We start from the raw sequence: 20,812 nt of genomic DNA, 5'->3' as shown, positions 1-20,812 counted from the left end.
CTTTTGCTCTTATAAAGCTGCTGTTCTTGTCTTAACGAAGGCTACTTTCTGTATGTGAAATATTCAGGGCACCACACACACATACACACACCCAGACACACACGCACAAATGGCCACTGATCAAGTTGAATCTAATTCCAAGGGGGATTTTTGTTTTTTCATTTTTCACAAACCAGCTTAAGTCCATGTTTCCTAAAGCTCTGATTTGTGTCGAACATTATGAAGGAGGAATATATGCATTTTCCTGAAAAAGAGATTAGCTCATTCTTAACTAAAGGATAAAATGTGCTCAGGAGAGGGAACACAGAGGTCATTCTGTTTAGTACAGACAGATTTTGTTTGAGTTTCCCAAATACATGTAATTACATAGTTCAAATACTATTTTGTAAAAGGTACTTCAAGTACACCTTTTGCCATAAAATAGGCATTTTATTGCTGACAGTGAAAGACAGATTCTCACACTGTAATGCACAAATGTGCCTGTACTCACACACACACCCACACACAGAGGTAAGATCACCTTTGCTGATATCAGGACAATTCCTGAGAAAATCCCAGAGCACCACAGTAAGCTCGACCCTTTTTGAGTAGATTTTGAGCCAATCTCTTTGGGTTTTCCGTTTCATTTACACAGTAATGCAATCATATTGAAATTCTCACGCACTGTAAAGCACTTTGACTGAACTATCTGGTCAGTGCCTTTTTCCATTTCTAATTTTTATCTGATGTTACGATCTTGTAAACATCACAAACTTGGCTTGTACATATTCACTTGAGGAAAACAAGAATCTATGGGTCGACTTGTATTGTTTTGAGATGGTGAGCAATAATGCATTTGAGCAATAAACCTTGCTCTTTAAATAAAATCTCCAGCTGCATGCACCAACAGGGGCTTACAGGAGGAGGAACTCTGCTCATGTGGGAACATCACAAGTCCCAATCCTTGTTAATGTTATGTATTTTCTCCTTTCAGAAAGCACCACTGCCACCATGGATGAGGAACAGTGCTACTACAATGAGACCATCGCCTTCTTCTACAACCGCAGTGGCAAGCACCTTGCTTCTGACTGGAACACCGTCAGCAGGCTGGTGATGGGCCTGGGCATCACTGTGTGCATCTTCATCATGCTCGCCAACCTCCTGGTGATGATCGCCATCTACGTCAACAGGAGATTCCACTTCCCCATCTACTACCTGATGGCCAACCTGGCAGCTGCTGACTTCTTTGCTGGACTGGCCTACTTCTACTTGATGTTCAACACGGGACCAAACACGAGGCGTCTGACTGTTTCCACGTGGCTGCTCCGCCAAGGCCTAATTGACACCAGCCTGACGGCGTCTGTGGCCAACTTGCTTGCCATCGCCATCGAGCGCCACATCACCGTGTTCCGCATGCAGCTACACACACGTATGAGCAACCGACGTGTGGTTGTGGTGATTGTCATAATCTGGACCATGTCCATAGTAATGGGGGCCATCCCCAGTGTGGGCTGGAACTGTATCTGTAGTATTAGTACTTGTTCCAACATGGCACCGCTTTACAGCAACTCCTACCTGGTCTTCTGGGCAGTGTTTAACCTGGTGACGTTTGTTGTCATGGTGACGCTGTATGCCCACATCTTTGTGTATGTGCGGCAGAGGACCATGAGGATGTCACGGCACAGCTCTGGACCACGGCGTAACCGAGATACCATGATGTCTCTGCTGAAAACCGTGGTGATTGTGTTGGGTAAGGAAGAGACATAATGTGTCCTGTCTGTCTGTCTGTCTGTCTGTCTATCTAACTATCTATCTATCTATCTATCTATCTATCTATCTTATTGCATTATAACTACCCACATGTCTAGATAGTTGTCTATATGTCTTGCTATCAAGTTATTGCTATCTGTCTAGCTGTTTATTGCTATGTATTTATTTATCTGTAACATTTATGCTGCCTCTATCTCTATCGAGGGAGGTGGGAAAGGCTGAGAGCTTATGGGCATGTTGAGTTACATGTATAATTGTTTTTGTGCCTTAAACTACACAAATCAAAAGCATAATGGATGGAAAATGTTCATTAACGCAAGATGGATACTTCCTGGTTAGCTTCAGAGTGCATAAGTGGCTGTTGGCTCCAGCTGTCCGGCCCTAGCCATGGATAAGGCTGTGGATGGTTTTGCATTAAAACTGCAATAACAAAAAAAGGCAACAGCGTTTTTATACAAACATAAGACCATGCCTCTGTGCTCCTCTTGTGCAGTAAACAGCAGGATTTTCATGCTAATGTTACTTTTTTAACGGTTTTAAATACTAAATTTTACGTGAAAGGGGGCAACCGTGCTTTTCACCTGTGCTGCAGGTTGACATTTTGGAACACTCACTGTTCATTGTTTGCTCCCCGTGGAGCTATCTTTGTCTTGCTTGTGTCTGCAATGACCACTGCTACTAGCTTCCATTTCTTTTTGGGATATGAGTCATTTTAGCTTGCCAGAGCTAACATACTGTATGTCTATCAAAGGTGGCAGGTGGTAAAAAAACACATTTACCTCTAAACAGTAATTTTACTGGTTTTGAGAAAAATGCTATCTTGACTTTGTGGCTACGAGTTTTCTACCCACCTGCTATTAAAGCATCTTTGCTTGTTTTTTAAATGGGTGACCCATCTATCTGTGAAGCCGTGAGTGCGATATCTGAAGTCATCAGCAGCAACAGAACAATGAATCTGTTCATGGGTCTCTAGAGTCCAAGCACTGTGTCTGCCTAGCACGACTGCAAGCCTCACATACATCATCTCATCCTGTTCCCTGCAAACTACATTAATTTGATGTGATTCTGCCTGAGCAGTTTATGATGCAGGGCTGTTCAGTGCGTCATGAATATGTTCTGTTATATTTATGACTGAAGGCACCATTGCATTTCTGTTATGTTTCATTTTGCTGATGCCTAATAGACACATATGAGTACAGAAGATACAGTTGTTCCAGCTGAAGAGGTGGAATAGATAGATTGCTGTCATAGCACTTAGATATGATTTGTTAATTACAATGTGGAAGATCATGAAAGGTAAAACTCCAAAGCTCACTTAAATGCAATGCTAAACATGCCATACAACATTTTATTAGAACTGTTATAGTATAGTTTTTGCTCCATTTCTCACTAAAAGCAAAATCACTTCCTTTATTTCTAGCAGAAAATGAAAGTGGAGATTGAACAGATGTTTTCAGTCTTGACAAAGACCTAATTTGGTGGAAAATCATTTGAAGAGCATTTAAAAAAGGTTTAGAGGAAAGTTAGAGCAAACCATTCTGTCTTGGCTTGTTCATGGCAGCACTGTATAAATATTATTATCAGATTTCAGTTGAACTTAAACTGATAACTGGGAAAAAAAAGATTGATATCAGCCTCCTAACTCTGTGCATCATTTACACTTCTAATGTGGGAATTCTAAACAAGCCCCAACATGTCACTTTTTATTGCCAGTGTCATGAATTCTGAAATATTCCCAGCCAATCCACATGTTTTCATAATCCAGGATCATCCTTCAATGTAGTATTGTAGTTTTGTTTTTTCGCCAGTTAATACATTAATGCGATAGTAACAGCGTCTGTTTTAACTTCAAACTGAGCTGTGTGTGTAGTTTGACTAAGTGTTTGGTAGAGATATGTTTCCCACTTCGCAAGTCTCCAGGCAACTTCACTGGTATGTGATGAATAGAAGCATTGCTTCGGACCGACTAAAACACAGTAGCAGACTAACTCTGCTGTGTGTAATGTTAAGTTTGAACTGTGGGAAAAGGACTTCTTAGTGCCTGGAAGCAGGATGTGTTGGTCCTAGACAAAACATACCAAAGGATTCCATGTGATTTGTCTCCTATGTGCTGTGTTATCTCATCCTGTTGCCTTTGTTGTCTTTACTCCACACTTAATTTAAATCAGTGGACAGCAGAATGTGGTCTGCAGCCTACAGTTTGTATAAAACTGAAGAACGTACATTTTCTGCTGCTTAGAGATGCTTTGTCTGTTTGTACTTATTTAACCTAATCCAAACCCTAATCTGCATTAACAACACAGTGTCACACTTCCACTGTATTTCTCCAGTGTTTTATGGTTAAGTCCAATCGTGTCATTGCAGCTGTTCCTGCCTTGTTGGAATCATTGTTTTCAAACAGAGAAAAGCCTCATCCCAAAGCAGCGGAAATTATCTATCTCAATCTATTTAAATAGTTTCGCAATATCAGGTTCTGCCAGTAAAAGCCTGCCTTGTCCTCAGTGACATGACCGTCTAAGCTTATAAAGCACTTACAAATGTTTTACTGAAACATTTAGTGAATGTGATTAAAGGAATGTTTTAGAATCAAAGCACAAATTGTGGTTCATTTATTACTGAGGGACATGTTTCGCATATTCGCTACATTATATCAGCTTTGTTTGAATGTGTAGCAGTCAAGAAAACATCATGATGTGTTCTCACTGAGCTATAAAGGCAGGTGAAGGGATAGTTTCTTTGCCATTGGTAAGAACAGTTTTACTATTCTTATTACAGCACAACAAATCTCGCTATTATTATTTCGAATCATTGTTGTTTCAAATTCCTGAACAAATCACATTTGTTTCTTTTTATTGGTGCCAGGCCCGTACTGGGAAAGTGTGTCTTTTGAGTGAGGGTATAATGTGTTTTAGTTCAGTCTGGAATCCACTGCTGTTTCGGAATGAGGTCATTTCTAAGCACTGAAGAGGATATTAAATACCACATTTTTCGTTGCACTGATAGAAGGGAGGTACTTTCAGTCCAATCACTTGCATCCCTTGGACACTTCTTTTCCCATTTTTTTAAAAAAGAAAAATCCCTCTTTATCTGTTCCTGTGTTACTCTGGCCAATGTAAAACAAAAAAGGCATTTTGTTTCCAGTGAGGTTAAACCTGCCATTGAGTTCTGGGTTTTGATTATGTTTCTCTACTTAGGGAAAGGTTGAGATGAGTTCAGCCTTTGCTGTTTGACCAGAAAGTAAATCCCACAGCAATACCCTTTCCAGCTCTCCCCATCTGCTGACCAGATGATGATAGCTGCTCCCCTGCTGCCTACTGTCCTCTCCACTTGTCCCTCTCAGGATGCTGTAAACCCAGCTATGGGTGATTTCTTCCCAGAAGGACAGGATGAGGTTTTGGGGGGAAAAAAGTTGGTTACACCCACTTGCACACTTACGTACGTACACACATAGACTGTCTCTCATTCATATGAATCCCCAGGCTTAATAAAGAACAGTGGGATAAAAGGTTGGCTCTATTCACATAAACTCTGATTGGACCAGACCACAATCTGGCTTTTACTTTATTTGTTTTCTCAAAGATAATAGAGATAAGGACACAAACTCACACACACACACACACACACACACACACACACACACACACACACACACACACACACACACACACATACAAAACCTCCTGCCAATGCCTTAAAGGTATCCTGTGGAGGTTTTTGACCACTAGTAGCGCTATGGACCAAACTTTTTACAAGTGGGTCCCCATTTTATGAGTTATCGTGCACAAAAATACACAGTCCCACTGATATACAGGTGAGGGTACTGAACCAAGAATAGCAACAAGACGCCATAGTGAGATTTATTTATTTTTATTTACACTGTGGCCCCTATTTTAACAATCTAAAGCACATGGAGCATGTGGATTTAGGGTGTGTCCAAATCAACTTTTGTTAGTTTAACAGCAGTGCCAGGCGCATGGTTCAAAAGGGTTGCACTTAGTCTCTAAATTAATTATGAGTGTGTCTTGGGCATAATATTCAATAAACCAATTGGAGTGCTGTCTCCTATTCCCTTTAAAAGCCAGGTGCACCTGCACCTTGGCAGATTGCTCAGATGATGGTGGATTTGCTGGGTAGTAAGAAAGAATGCTTCTCTGTAGTCCACAGCAACAACAGGATTCCACCAAACAGGCCCGGGTGCAACGCTGCCTTTTGCACCCTCAGTAATAGAAATAAATCAGGATGCACCCTTAAAATAACAGGGAAATACTGCGCCATTAACTGCAGACCGGGTTTTTGTTAGTAAATCGCGCAATCACTTTCTGCTGCCTCAAGATAGTAATGCGCCAACAATGCTAAAACCACACCTCATTTTAAGACCAACACACCCATGGGCGCTCAGATGGGCACAAATGTATTTGCTATTTAAACAATGTGGACCCTGGATGGGAAAGTGACAACTGCATTGGTCTGAAACCAACAAAGACACTTGCGTTGCACTGGGTGTATGTTCGTGCCCAGTGTTTCAGTTCTGCAAGAGAAAAGGAAGAAAACATTTCCCCCTACAATTATTCAAATAAATCAGCTAAGACAGCCAATTTCAGTTTATTGCAGAAATATATATATATATATATATATATCAGTATCGGTGTATACAATGACTGATTAGTAACAAGAAATTGCAGTACAGATTTTCCATTACATAGTTTGTCAAAAAAGAACAGCACACAACTGCTTTCCTCAACTTTTCAATGGGGGGCTTCCAGAACTGTCTCACATACAGTGGATATAGTGGATGAGACTAGTTTGTATGGTGCTACTCCTTGTAATTCAATAATGTGGAAAAATCTCCAGTTAGTAAAACACTTGCGTTATAACTGCTATTTATTTTGTTGAATACTGATTCTGACTTGAAGTAAATATTGTTGCATGTAGGTGTTGTTGCTATTTATTCATCTACCAAAAACTGTGAGCTGAAACCTACACAATAACCAACTGACACCGGTCTGATGTGAAAACATCTTTCAGATCATAGACATCTGTGGTAGCTTTCAGCCACTTGTTCTTCACTGCTAAAAAAAAAAAATGAATGACACCAACAGAGATTCTCTTCATCACTGTTTAATGAGTCAACAGCTCTGTTAAATTGACCATGACCCTTGTGTGTGTGTGTGTGTGTGTGTGTGTGTGTGTGTGTGTGTGTGTGTGTGTGTGTGTGTGTGTGTGTGTGTGTGTGTATGTGTGTGTTTGTGTCTGTGTCTTTGTGTCAGGTGTTGGCTCATGTTGGGGGCATCTGTGGATGATTTGATTATCTTAAAGCCCTTGGTGTTGCATGTGGTTGCATCCTCAGACAGTGCGGAGCGCCAAGACATACCATCCGCCAAACACATGCAAACAGATGGCCTTACGCTGACTTACACTTGTTTCTAAATCACTGTGCATAACCATTCAATGTTAAATCCAACCAGCCACTGATATTCATATCTACATTTCAAAGTGGGAATGGCAACTAATAGTTACACGCCCCCACACATACACACACACATTTCCATCACTCTGCTGCTACAGTGTATGTGTGTCTTTTGGCTGACTGGTAGCAGAACCAATCAGAGCCAAATACAAGCCAAACCCTCCAATTTGCTGTCAGCGTGGAAACATGATTGGTATGCAGCTTGCAATGTCACCTGTTCTCTGTGTGTTTGAGTGTGTGTGTGTGTGTGTGTGTGTGTGTGTGTGTGTGTGTGTGTGTGTGTGTGTGTGTGTGTGTGTGCGTGTCTGTGTGTGTGTGTAAAGCACTTAATGCAGGAAATTGCTGTTCATAGTGCAGCTTTTCTAATCACTCACAATGGCAGCATCTGTCCTCATGACTCCTGTTTCAGCAGCATCAGTTGTCACTTTCTGGCAAACCCTTTCAATGTCCTTAAACATGTATCAATGAATGCTAATGAAGCATTATCCAGATCAACTCTGTTAGGATCAGAAACTGCTCTGGAAAGGAATTTGAGTTTGAGTTTGAGTGCACGTGTGTGTGTGTGCGCGTGTGTGTGTATGTCAGCAGAAGTGTAGTGTACCGGAGTGACGCATGCGCCCAAGAGGATTTCTTTGACACCTGTGGTTACCATGGTAACAGCAAATGCAGTTTAATGCTACAGCAAACATTGCTCATTGAGCAACTGCACCATCAGAAATACAACAGAGGAACAACTGCTGTGTGTACTGTGTGTAACAGTGCAGCCAAACAAACTTATGTTGTTTTTAATAAAGATGTCAGTCAAAAATAATTGCGACCACCATCTGATTTCATGCTGAACACAGCGCAAATAGTTCCCACCCAACAGCAGGGCACTGTCAGTTGTATGCGGTCTGTCACTTGCAGGTCTTCATGTAACATCTAACAGCTCACTGCGGCCACTCCTTCTTGTTCCATTACTCCTTGATGATGAAAATGTCTTGTTTTGTAGAGGCACACAGGAAACACACTCATGTTTCACTCAAATAAATGAGATACAATTACAAACAGTGATGCTCGATTACATGCATCATTGTTTCCTATGAATCCCTTGTGTGTACATAGGCATTTTGAATCCAGCAGGGTAAAGGCAGACTCCACCACTAACAATGAAAACCACAATGTAGAGAGGTAGTTACAGAATGTAAATGCCGGTATTGCTGAAAAAAATGCTGTGGATTTTTAGCTTGTAAAAATCTTAAGGATCTCCCTATCTGCAGCATATATATACTGTGTATATATATATATATTCATTATAGTTCAGTGCAGTTTAAATATCAGTTTTACATATGTTTATGTATTTCAAAATGTATTTTTAAAAATATGTTTTAGCCTTATTTGTTATATTTGTTATATTGTATAATTTCCATCTCCATATATATTTTAGTCTTTTAAGGGGCTATTTGTACATTTTCTCTGCCGCAAAACGGGTTTTTTTGCCGGGAGCTGGTAGTGGTGATTGTCACTCGGCCACTATTATGTTTACATGACAAGAGGTTATAATATGTCCTTTGAGTAGTGCTACATCTTCAGGGCACATTGGAGGCTCCAGTTGCTATCGGAGAGTGACGGGGCTAGCGGGTTAGCGTGCTAACTTCAGCAGAAGAAAAGACATGATAGAGACAAGAGTTAACATTGGAGTTGCTTTCCACCGCTGGAGACAGCTCTCCATTGATGGTAAAGTGAAGTAAAGGAGTTAAGTTTGATGCTGAACTCTAGACGTTTCTTCTAGACTGATAAGTAAACAGCTGTTAATGCTAATGCTGGCTATGCTGGAGAAACTTACAAATAGCCCTTTTAAATAAAAACTAATTTTTTGCAATCCTAAAACTAAAAGCGGCTGTGTTTATGTTATGAGGTTGTGTTAAAAAACAAAATTGATTGTTATCAGATTGGTGTATGTGGACCAGGTGACTGTTTCCAATGCATTCTGGGACAGAATCAGAAGACGTTTCTAATTAGAAAACATCTGCATTCATAGCTTGAAGTAACAGAATCTGGTGGCACCAAACAGCTTGCAGAAGAAAAAAAATTTTGCCATATGTCAGACAACTTTGTCAACAAAACAGTTGCAGAATAGGACCAGACTGGTATTATTTTAGAGTTTAATCAAATAAAAAAGAGGGACCAAAGTAACTATTTAATTTAACTATTTCAGATGCAGTTTCGGGAAATTAGATTTAGAAGTTGGTGGTGACTGGCATGACTGTGGCTAACAATCTGGCTTTGATATAAACCATAACAGAACATTACAGTGCTGGTGTGCATTGTTTTTACTGTCTCCGTTTTTGTTTTAATTTCCAAAACAGTGAGAAAAAAAGACACAAGTAAGGTATACACACTATAAATCGCAGCACCTGGAAGTGAGTCACTGCTCCTGACCAACAACTCTGTAGATATATGATTGGCTTCTTGTACTAGTAGAGCAAAAAAAGAAAAAAAAACTCATTAGTGCCATTTCAAAGAACTCACTGTACTTCCAGTCAAAAGCGCATTTCTCTGACCATTAGATCACTGTGACATCACCACCACACTCCATCACTGTACACCACAAGCCTCTTTATCAATAACTAAATACTCTGCTACTGAATGCGAACTCTTATCTAATCTTCAGTGTGTGTGTGTGGGAAGTGGTGATTGTGGAAATTGGGGTAGAGGACAAAGGAATCCCTCTGTGGACAACTGGGAAGCCATTGGGCCGTTTCAGAAACATACATGATGGTATCTTTCTGCTTACTTATTCTCATTGGATCGTGGTCACAACCACATATGATGGTTGGGTTAGAAAAAGCATGGAAAGCAAAGAGATAAACTAAGGGAGAAATATAGGAGAGGGGTGAAGTTAAGGGACAGACAGGTTGCAAAAAGTTGAGAAAAGAAACGAAAGACAAAAATGAAGTATGAAAAAAATGAGAGGATATCTAAAGGGAGAGGGGGAGAGGGACCGGAAACCAGAAAGGGATGGAGAGAGATGCAGATAGAGAGATTAATGGGAAAAAGGGGAGTGAGACGTAAGGAAGAATGTGAACAGTAATTTAATATTGGGTGTTTATTCATTTCTAATGGCCAGAGAGAATTGCACATTAGGGGAAACCTAAGCTGGTGAGAAGACATGAGAAATAATAGACCCTAAGACATGAAAATCCAAGATAGCCGAATGTGAAGCTCTGTAATGAGTAAAGTATGTTACTACATGTGGAAAACATCAGCTCAATGTAGAGATGCTCAGAGGTGTGAGACGGAGCTTTATAAGGATCAGAGGCTTAAAGTGCCATTCAGCAGGTTTTGAAGCTGAACTTGATATAAAGAAATTTTGACAATTTTTGATAAAAGTTATTTTAAAAGATTTCAGTACATTTTGGTAAGCAAATTGCAGATTTGATTGTTTTTGTGTGTGGAAGTTATGTTGACTTTGTGTTACCCTGGCTGTCCTCACCAAAGAAACAACAGTATCTGCTGTTTATCCAAACATTTAAAACAATATAACAGAAATCGTCTGGTCATTCGTCAATCATTCAGATGATTTTTTACCCTCAGAAGTGAAAGTGCAAGTGGTATGACTTTGCAAAACCCCTAGAGGGGAGGTTGGGGCAGAGTCCTGCACTAGTCCACCTTTGCGTAACACTAACTGGCGCACACCCACTCAGCACTTGACCCATTTCATTAACCGATATGTTCTTAAAATACAGTCTGGACTTTAATATCCGCAACCCGACCTGTGCCTGCAGTCACATTGACTCAGAGCTGGCTTCTGGCGTCAGGAGTACAGTAAAAAGCTTGGGGTTCCAGGTGATATAGAGGCAAACTATGGCTTTGAAAAAAAATTGATTTTAAAATCGATTTTAAAAAGAAAAAAAAGTGCCTACCTGCTGTAGGACTCTGTGAATGGATGGACCTAATAGCATTGACAGCTGTTTCCTTAACACTGTAGAAGAAATGAGTTCAGCTCCAAACTTCATTCATTTACAACAGCTGTCTCCTGAAGTGCAAAGCAACGTCAATGTTAACTCTTGTCTCTATCACGCCTTTTCTTTTATGAAAGTTAGAATGCTAACCAGCGAGCTCCCCAGCCCGTCTCGTCACTCTCCGATAGCATCTCACTGGAGTCATGTAAACACAATGATGGCTGAAGCTCTTGTCAGGCACCACCCACCGCAAGAAACCATTTTTGGCGCCAGTGAAAACTTACAAAAAGCCCCTTTAACAAATATGTTTCTTGTCATGTTCACAATACATGAATGTAAGCTTTGGAAGTGACAGTGTTGTTAGTGGTTTATGGTGAAAAACAAACAAAAAAAATAATCACTAATGTAACTTTAACAACATAGACATAGATGCCATAATGTTCACAGTGATGGATTACCTTTCCTGGGCTTGTTTCAGATCTCAGAAGTTGGTTTGGTGGCAGCCTAAAATGTGTACAATCAAAAAAACATGTCATTTCTAGTTAAAAGGGCTAAACACGCCCAACCACCAGCATGATCCTTTAAGCCATTTAACCTCATATTACTGTAATTCTGTGCCGTGCTACATGTGACTGAGGGTAACAGAACAAGCTGCTTTCAATGGAAAATTTTAGACAATGCGTCACTGATGCTGAAAAACAATGTCATAAACATGTTCATGACAAACGGGAAAAAACATGACATCTCAGCCTTTCTCGACATATATGATGTAAGATCATAAAGAATCCATGTTTCCTAACCTGAGGGAGGGGGTGGTGTACAGAGACAGAGAAAAAAAGAGACCAAAAAATCTTTCTCATAATATTGATTGTAATGTTGACTGTAAGGCTAAGCATGCTGGGAAGGAGTGGACAGTTTTTGTGAGTATTTTCTCAACACCGCCCAAATGTTCTGAGTGTGTTGGTGTGCGCTCCTCCATCTGTCTGTGTGCCATGTATAATTATGTAAGTGAGTGTTTGCGTGTGTTTGTGTCTGCACATGTGAGTGTTTATCCGTGTCTACCCTCAGCTTTTCATGTGTGTGTGTTTGCGGGAGTGCGGGGTTCATTGCCATAGTCTGGTCTCTATTATTTCCTTATTTTTGTTCCCAGCCTCCTCTGTTCCCAGTCTTATAGAAGCCCATTTCCACCAGGAACAACAAAATTTAAAAAAAAAATGACAAAAGTTTGGAATGATGATTTAAAAAAAAAAAAAAAAAAAAAAAAGGAAACTCTTGCTAAGTTGAAAGAAATAAGACTCTAAGTCAAGTGTTTTGACTGTCTATGTCAAAATTCGAAGATACAGAGCCAAAATGACCAGTGTTCAGCAATCCCTAAAGTTTTTGCACACACCTCTAAGAGTATTAAGAAACATTTTAGTTCTTGGAGGGGCCACTGGGTTCTTGGAGTAACCTAGAGGTTCTTCAAGGAACTACTCTTTTATTATTATATAGTGTATGAGATAGAATATCCAAATAATAATATAAGTAAAAAATTGTACTCACTAATTCATGATTATGAGATATTTTATCATATTTATTCACAATAAGTTAAATTTCTGATATAAAGTCACTTGTTAAGATGAGATGAGATGAGATAAGATGAGATAGTCCTATTCCCACAGTATATGGTAATGATTACATTATGGCTTTTTCATATCAGTCCCTAACCTGTAGTTCATACAAAATTACTTCTTCACTGGATTTTGGCTGCTTCGATTTGTTGACATGTTGTCCTCTACTGTAGAGCAACTCAGCTCTCAACAAAGGTTCAAACCATTGTGTAGCTGAACTACAAATACCACAATGTATCATAGAGGACACTGTTGCTATGAGTAGGACACAACAACACCCGTACATGTCCCTTGCTTCTGTGAAATTCCTAATTCTATTAAAATCTGGAAAGCAACAAATTAGTTTTCCATACATTTCCAAAATGTTCCAGGCTTGCTTTAGAGCCTTGTTTATTTACTTTCCTCCACCGACTTTCCATTTCTCTCGTCTCTTTGCCTTCCATGTGGCATTTTCAAGCAAGTGACAAGGCAAAGGGAATCATCTAAATCTGCCAAAAAGACGCATTTGTTCTTTCCGTAAACAAAAGCACTGGTTTTACCCTCTGTGAACCTGGTGCGGCAGTAACGCTGCTCCATGTGGTCGTGGTAAACCAACCTCTTTTCTTTTCTATTTTTTCTTTTTTTTTTTTGGGGCGATGTAAAGAGGTCATTTTGAGATGAAGGGTGTAATGCAAGCAACTATATATCCCTGGATTCAGAGAGGAAATGAAAGAATCCAAGGGTGAAACCTCTCAGGTCACAGCTTCACACAAAGACTGTTTTCTTCCTCATTCTGTGGGAAAACTGAATGGAAGGAAAAAAAATACAACAACTCAGCAAATATTCTGTTATAGTTGTTGTTTTGATTTATTTTAGTTTATGTGTTACTCTGACAATAATATAGGTTGTTTAGAGGTTTTTGTAGATTTTGCTGAAGGCAAGAAACATGGTCACATAATACAGTCATAATGTCGGCTTCGCATGTTTTTCTTTTCTTTTTTTTTTTTGAGTCTTGTCCTGTCCATAGTAAGATGTTTCACTGAGAGACAAATAGTTAGGATAGTTTCTCTGCTGGCCTGCGAACCATTCGAGAAATTTATCTAACTCTGGAGAGTCTGCCTGCATAGCTGGGAAGTGAGGTCAAGCCTCCGCTGCAGCTGCCGCCTGCAAAACACTAACTGATAACAGGCCTGCCCGTCAGTATTGTGTCTCTCTCTCGTCTCCGCTTGCCTAATTTCTCATCAAGACTTACTGTTTTACTGTCTCAAGAGTGTAATGTCCCGCAGTTGTCTTATAGTTAGGACAAATCGCATCTGTTGACAGAATTCACACATGCTTGAACTTGACATTCGTGAGTAATGAGTCAGTGACCCCCCCAGCCCCCACCTCCCTGTCCCCCACTGTGCCAGCACACTTCATCTACCCAGAGACATAATGATGCATTGTCCTCACCCAGATGAGGTTAGAAGATTAAAGATATGATGATGGAGTAGTGGAGATAGGGCTGCGAAAATGAGGTGGAGGTCAATCATTTCTGTTTCTGTACATGTTTCTTGTTAAGGGAGGGATGATGGAGGATGTTGATTAGGGAGGGTTTGCGATTGGCAGGCTGCTTAAGCTGATTTCCTGAGACTCTCATCCATGGCGTATTTCTTTGGAAATGGGCTTTTATTTTGAACGTTTGAGCTTTTTCTTCATTTATTTAGCAAATTATCAACAGTAATATATATATATATATATATATATATGATGATAAGATGATAAAAATGTTTAATCAATTACATATTTCCCTTTTCTTTCCGTAAAACATTCTCCCTTTTCCTCACAGTGTTTCCATATGTATCTTCTATTATATTAACAACTAGAAAAATGGGAAGTGTGATATTGTGTGGTGAAAGCAAATGGCAAATCAAATGATTCGATCAATGATAAAAGTTTTATGTGTGGTTATAGAGTGCCATTGTTGTTTTTGATCTGTAGATGGACGGTGGCGTGGCTGTTAAGTGATGGTTATGTGGTCTTATAATGATTTTCTTTTCTGTATCAAAACAGCCCAAAAACAACCAACTCTGGCTCCAAGGAAGTGTGGCTTCGCCTATAGTGTATATTACATCTTGATGAAGTATACACGCTGAAAAAAACATGTAACCATTAAGATCATGTCCCAATTTCAAGACTTTAGTGCTCAAATTTAAGCGAGTGATTCATTGTTTTTCAACTGCGAGTCAACAAAATTCAAGTCTGACTCAAAACCGAGTCATCAAAAGTTAAACTCCAGAAATCCAAGAAGTCCATGACTTAATACTGCAGTGTCATAGCTATCAAAATACAAATTACAAAAAAATCACTGATTTGGTGAAATATAGTATGTTAACAAGGTGAAATTCCAGAGAGTCAGCATCACATCACATTATTGTGGCAATACTGTAACTGCACAGTCAGCCCAAGTGTCATCAGCTAGATTTACTTATTAGTAATAGTATGTGTGTGTGTGTGTGTGTGTGTGTGTGTGTGTGTGTGTGTGTGTGTGTGTGAGTGCGATGTGTGCAAAGATAAAAGTCATCACAAAGGCAAAAAAGGCTAAATGTACTGACATTCTGTCTCTCTCTATATGTCAAAACCTGCAATGTGTCTCATCCCTCAGTCCCAGACCAAAAACTGTGTTTATGTGCCACTTTGATTCATGTGATTCTCAAAGTATCTTATTAGCTTCAAACATGGCTGTATTTCCTTTTCGCATAACCAGAGCTATTTAAAAATGAAGAAATATTTGATGTGAAAGGTTACGTTCAAGGTTTGTGGTGGATTATATGCTACATGTAGAACTGTATACGAATTCTGAAGGTGTCCGATCATCCAACTATTCTGTGAAATCTGTGAGCACCTTGGTGTAATCGAAAGAAACTATGGGATGAAAAGTGCACTTACTCAGCCAAATTTTCACTCAACTTTTATTTTTACAACTTTTATGACTTCATGGGGGTCAAAGGTCAACACCTAGAATGTAAATAGTTTATAAAAGCATTATAACCAATACATTATGCAGGCATCTATTAAGTATGTTTACAGCCTCTTTGTCCATCTGGGACACCGCAAAACTTTTTTGCTTACATGTTGCTTTGAGCTGCCATAACCACATGTTAGAAGGGGTTACACCCAAGTGTGTTAGCTCATTCTGCTCATAAGCATCAGAACTACTGACATGGTGACTAATACTTACATACACCAATGAGTTCATGTGTAAGCCTCCCTTAAACAGTGGGTGGGATGCTGGCATTGGCACTTTTGTTCACATCAGACATACAAAACTACATTAAATATCCTAATTTTGTAATGAATATTTTACCTGTGTATATAAATCTGTAATTTTAAGCCTTGTAAGAAACAATAGTAATCTATGGCGCTGTCTTTTTTTATATATATTTCTGAAAAACAGCACTTTAAACTCTTTTCTTTCTCTGCTGTCTCCTCAGGGGCGTTCATTGTCTGCTGGACGCCCGGCTTGGTCATCCTCCTCCTTGACGTCTTCTGCGCAAGCTGCAACGTCCTCACCTACGAAAAGTTCTTCCTACTTCTCGCCGAGTTCAACTCGGCCATGAACCCCATCATCTACTCCTACCGTGACAAGGAGATGAGCGCCACCTTCAGGCAGATTCTGTGCTGCCAGCGCCAGGAGAACGTCAACGGAACGGCGGCAGAGGGATCTGACCGGTCGGCGTCGTCCATCAACCATACGGTGCTCAGCGGCAGCGGTATGCACCACCATCACCACCACCACAACGAACACTCAGTAGTATAAAGGAGGGCTGGATGTCATGGAGATTAATCCAAACCGAAGGGGTTAATCTCTTTTCTAAATAGTGACTGATAAAGGTTTAAATGGAGGTATGGGAAGGTCAAGAGGGACTGCGAACATGATATGAACGAAAGACAGCAACGTGATAAATGTGAGGAGGAAGATTAGTGAGCGGATTGGATGATGAGTTGGATGAGATCATAATGAGGAAGAGAACGGCAACTATGAAGAAAGATGAGAAGACTTCATGTCTGTGTGGAGAAAGAAACGCAGGAGTGAGTCTGATCTCCAAGGACTCTGATAGGCTGTTAGTATTTTTGTTTAGTTGTTTATTTTTTTGTGTTAAATGTGTTGTTACAGGCAATGCTGATATGAACTATTTAAAAGTAATCTGTGAAATGAAGGTAATGCCAGTATAACCCATCCTCTTTCTCCAGTCTTTTCTCACTTTGTATCCTGTAGTCATGGATTTTATCCTGGGTTACATCCATCTGAAGACTAATTCATATTAGTTGCAACATTTTGGGGTGAGAACCCAGATTTAAAACACTATTTAAGACTTCAATTCTGTGGAAATTCAAACCGACACGTGTCGTTTTGTGCTTAGGACATGTAACTGAATGCTAATACACGCTATTTCCAGCAGCTTTAACTTTGAAATGACCTTGACTCAAGGGTGGTTTTCTTGATAGTGTTTGGACCTATTTCCACTGTAGACACCAAAGTGACAAATTCATTAATTGTCACTGCCACTGCTTTTAAAACGAATAAATATGTAAATATATTTGACATGTTTAGCCACTTACCAAAAACACTGCAGTGCTGTTCTACCCAGCGTTTAAGTGACCAGAGCCACTGTACTTTTCCACATTAGACTCATCACTCACTTTTAAATGACAAGTGACATTACAAACTAAATACGACGGCAACTCATTATTCTACCAACTATCCTCTTCCACTAAAAAGCCTTTGTGAATCCATCCCATCAGTTTCTCCTTAAATACATTGAGGGACTCCAAGATCGGCAGGAAATCCTGAGTTGTTTATTCTCTCAAAGGAATTAAAGACAAGTTGTTCCAGGGACCTTACCAGAAAAGAGGAGGAGGATGTTTGCAGTTTTAGAGCAGGCTCTGCGCCACGGTGTTATGTGGAGACAAGGTGAAGGTCGTATCTGGTGAGTGTTAACAGACTTCAGATTATGACATGAAATGTGCTGAGTTGTCTGCCTCTCATGGCTTTACCCAGTGTCTCTGTGTCCACGAGGCTGACAGAGAAATAGAGGAAGGAGGTTGGGAAAGTGAAGAGAATGTGAAACAATATTCAGTGTTCTGTGAAATTTCCCCCTGGTCGTTCTGAAACTGAAAATGACTGTAAACAACGAAAAATTTGAATTCTTTACAGCATTGAGAAGGTTGACAAAAGGTGGGGCTGTTATGCCTTTTTATTTCTAAATCACTTTTCTTTTAGGGACTCATGAACTGCAGTACCGCAGTCTTATAGGTGTGCATGGCTTCAACAAACACTTTGAGGAAAGTACTGAAAAATACTTTTACTATTAACCAGAAAATGAATGGTGATGTGAGGTAATAACGGATACCCATCATTATGTCACCATATCAGATGGTTGGGATTATGATTATGTTGATGTTCACCATACCACAACATTGAGCATTTTTGTCAGTCAATACTTCTTTAAAGGTCTACTGACAACAATGTTGTATTACAGTTTACTCTTATGATAACACTCAAAGCCTTTAGGGTGTTTTTTCTTAATGAACGAACTTAGTGAGAGGTGAGCCAGAGTTGAGCCGATGCAGTGTTGAATGGTGTTATATTATTTCCACAAGTGCACTCCCTGACTTCTGCCATTAGCTTGTGATTGTGTGCCAGCTGAAAGTCAGCGCGGTGATTCTATGACGTGCATTGTTAAAAATTACCAGCTGAACGTTTTGTCGTGACTTGAATCAAAACACTCTTTGGCCAGAATACACAGACAGAGCTCCCAACAGCTGACAGCAAAGTGAGAAACGTGGCCAAAGATACAGTCAGATGTTTTCCAGGAAGCGAGATGTTTGTCAGGGATTTAGACTGCAATGCTAACATGAAGTCAGCTGGTATTCTTCACTGTCAACGTTGCCCACACATAGGTTCCTAAGCAACAATCTTCGATAAAAATTTTTTTGTTTGCTTTTCTTACGTTTACCTTTTGCGTTTGTCCATCTTTCACTTCACAAGAGGCCTTACAGGAGTAGTGGCAGCAGGAGTGCCACTCATTGACCCAACTTTGTCTACCTACGACTCTGGATCCAACCCTCCATATTCCACATTCACTGTAACCATTTTTCTAACCAAGTATTGATTCAGGTTATATAGCGAACCAACTAAACTTTCTGTCTTTGTATGTCTTTTGTTTACCATTGAGTCACTCTTTGTATACCATTGTAAGTATAATGTGTACAGTATGTATGTATATAAAATATATTATTCAATGTTAATCACCAAAGGGAAAGTGTTTTTGTGTCTGTAAATTTAACTGTGTTATGCTCTGTCCAAATGTACTGTAGGATTTTGTTTATGTTTTTATGTCATGAGCTCTTTGTATTATGACCCTAATGAATGAACTTCTTGTAGACGCAATTACAGTTATTAACTTGTTTGTGACCCAGAACTCGATATCTATGTTTGCAGTGCCTTCCACTTCTCTTTAATAAGGAGTAACTTCACACCAGCCTGAAAAGCAGTGATTTACTGCCTCTTGTGGTTGAAAGTTTCAAGCCAGTTTCACCTCTGACCATACCCACCAGTGATGTCATAGTGTACCGGAGTACACTTGTACATCACTGCAGCAAGGTGGAACTTAAACCACTGGAAGTCAGCAATGCCAAGATTTTCAGGTGGTATCAAGTTACTCTTTAAGTTTGTGTGTTGCTAACACCGCTGTCTTACATTTGCCTTATAGAACAACAAAAAATAATGTCAGTGTTGGAGCAATATTTCACTTTCGTTGAAAGTTTTCACCAGAAAGCATGATTTTTTTAATAAAAAAGATACACAACACAACCTCAAATGTCAAATGAGTACAAACTCATAAACACAGTAGTAGTATATATTATGAGTCAAACCAATTTCAGATCCTCAGATGTGGGTAATTTCTAATTGGTGTTTTTTCAGCCAGGAGACACAATGTTTGGAAATTCATTCACACTGGCGGCATACGACACAAGTCAAAACACCCACACCCTCCGTTTTATATGTAAAACCACACAATCCACTGGCAGTGTCTTTATTTGCACCAATCCGTGATGGTCTGGAAAAAAATAAATAGATAAAAAGTTTTATTACCTTCACTCCCAGATTGGCATCTGATGTTTGCTGCAAGCGTCAAGTTATGCAGCACTACATGACACAGCTGGTGCGTGTTGCAATTTCACATCAAGTCACATTACACTACTCCAAACATTACTGTTGATCCCAAAGAGTATAAATGAAAATATTCACATTAGGACAAGTGACTGATGCTCCAAGCTGTAGGTGTGAAACATTTTGTTCTTCCAGAGTGAAACATTGCTTCAAAATTCTGTTAAAAAAAAAAAGTCAGCCTCAGATTTAATATACCATGTACCAGTAGTTTGTAGAAAGTAATTGTGACACATACTATCCATACTGTAGGGGCCAATATCAATGAATGTCCAGCCAGAGTCATAGTGTTGATATCCCAGCAACAATAAAAACATGTGAAAAGTTTGAATTATTGTGGTTTTTTATGTGAAATTCATCTTTGTTGAATCTAAAGCAGCTAAAATGGTTTTGAAAAAAACTGCCACTTCATTCTGTTAACAGTACCAAGAGTCTTTTTGAGGGTCCCAATTTTATATAACATGTTTAGCCTCGCTTTGGGTGCTCCTTTTTTGTTATCCCACAGTGTTTTTGTTTCCATGACATCCAAAAGGTCAGTAACAGGCAAACAGGGGGACAAACAGGGTCACAGACAGACACACATTGATAATGTATGCTTCATGATATGCAGGGTTTCTTGCTAGACCTAATAAAGATCTATAGACCTTGAGGCATTTTGGACTGTCTTGTCAACAGACGTCTGTGAGTTTATATTTTGTAAGAGGAATATGTTTTCTTTAAAGTCTGATTTGGATGACTGTTTTGTGTGGATGTGCAGGTTTAGAGGATAGAAAACTGTCCCATGAATTAGCTCTTAGTATGTGTTTAGGTGGTGTGTCTACTTGGCTCACTTAATACAGTTACCAGACAT

The 20,812-nt window shown here is 39.6% G+C and overlaps 1 protein-coding gene across 1 annotated transcript in view; it reads left to right on the top strand.

Moving 5' to 3' along the window:
• The window catches only part of LOC111655943 (lysophosphatidic acid receptor 1), a 36,725-nt gene extending 16,436 nt beyond the window's left edge, over positions 1-20,289 (top strand). The window contains exons 2-3 of the mRNA XM_023407510.2: positions 974-1,729; positions 16,223-20,289. Coding sequence (XP_023263278.1) covers positions 991-1,729; positions 16,223-16,548 — 1,065 coding nt within the window. The 5' untranslated portion in view covers positions 974-990 and the 3' untranslated portion in view covers positions 16,549-20,289. The remainder of the gene's footprint in view (positions 1-973; positions 1,730-16,222) is intronic.
• Positions 20,290-20,812: the final 523 nt, after the last annotated feature.

The sequence above is a fragment of the Seriola lalandi genome, unplaced genomic scaffold, assembly GCF_002814215.2.
Source record: "Seriola lalandi dorsalis isolate HSWRI2012SDOR001 ecotype SW California unplaced genomic scaffold, Sedor1 jcf7180002054337, whole genome shotgun sequence".
Taxonomy (NCBI): domain Eukaryota; kingdom Metazoa; phylum Chordata; class Actinopteri; order Carangiformes; family Carangidae; genus Seriola; species Seriola lalandi.
This window is presented reverse-complemented; position numbering and strand designations above follow the sequence as displayed.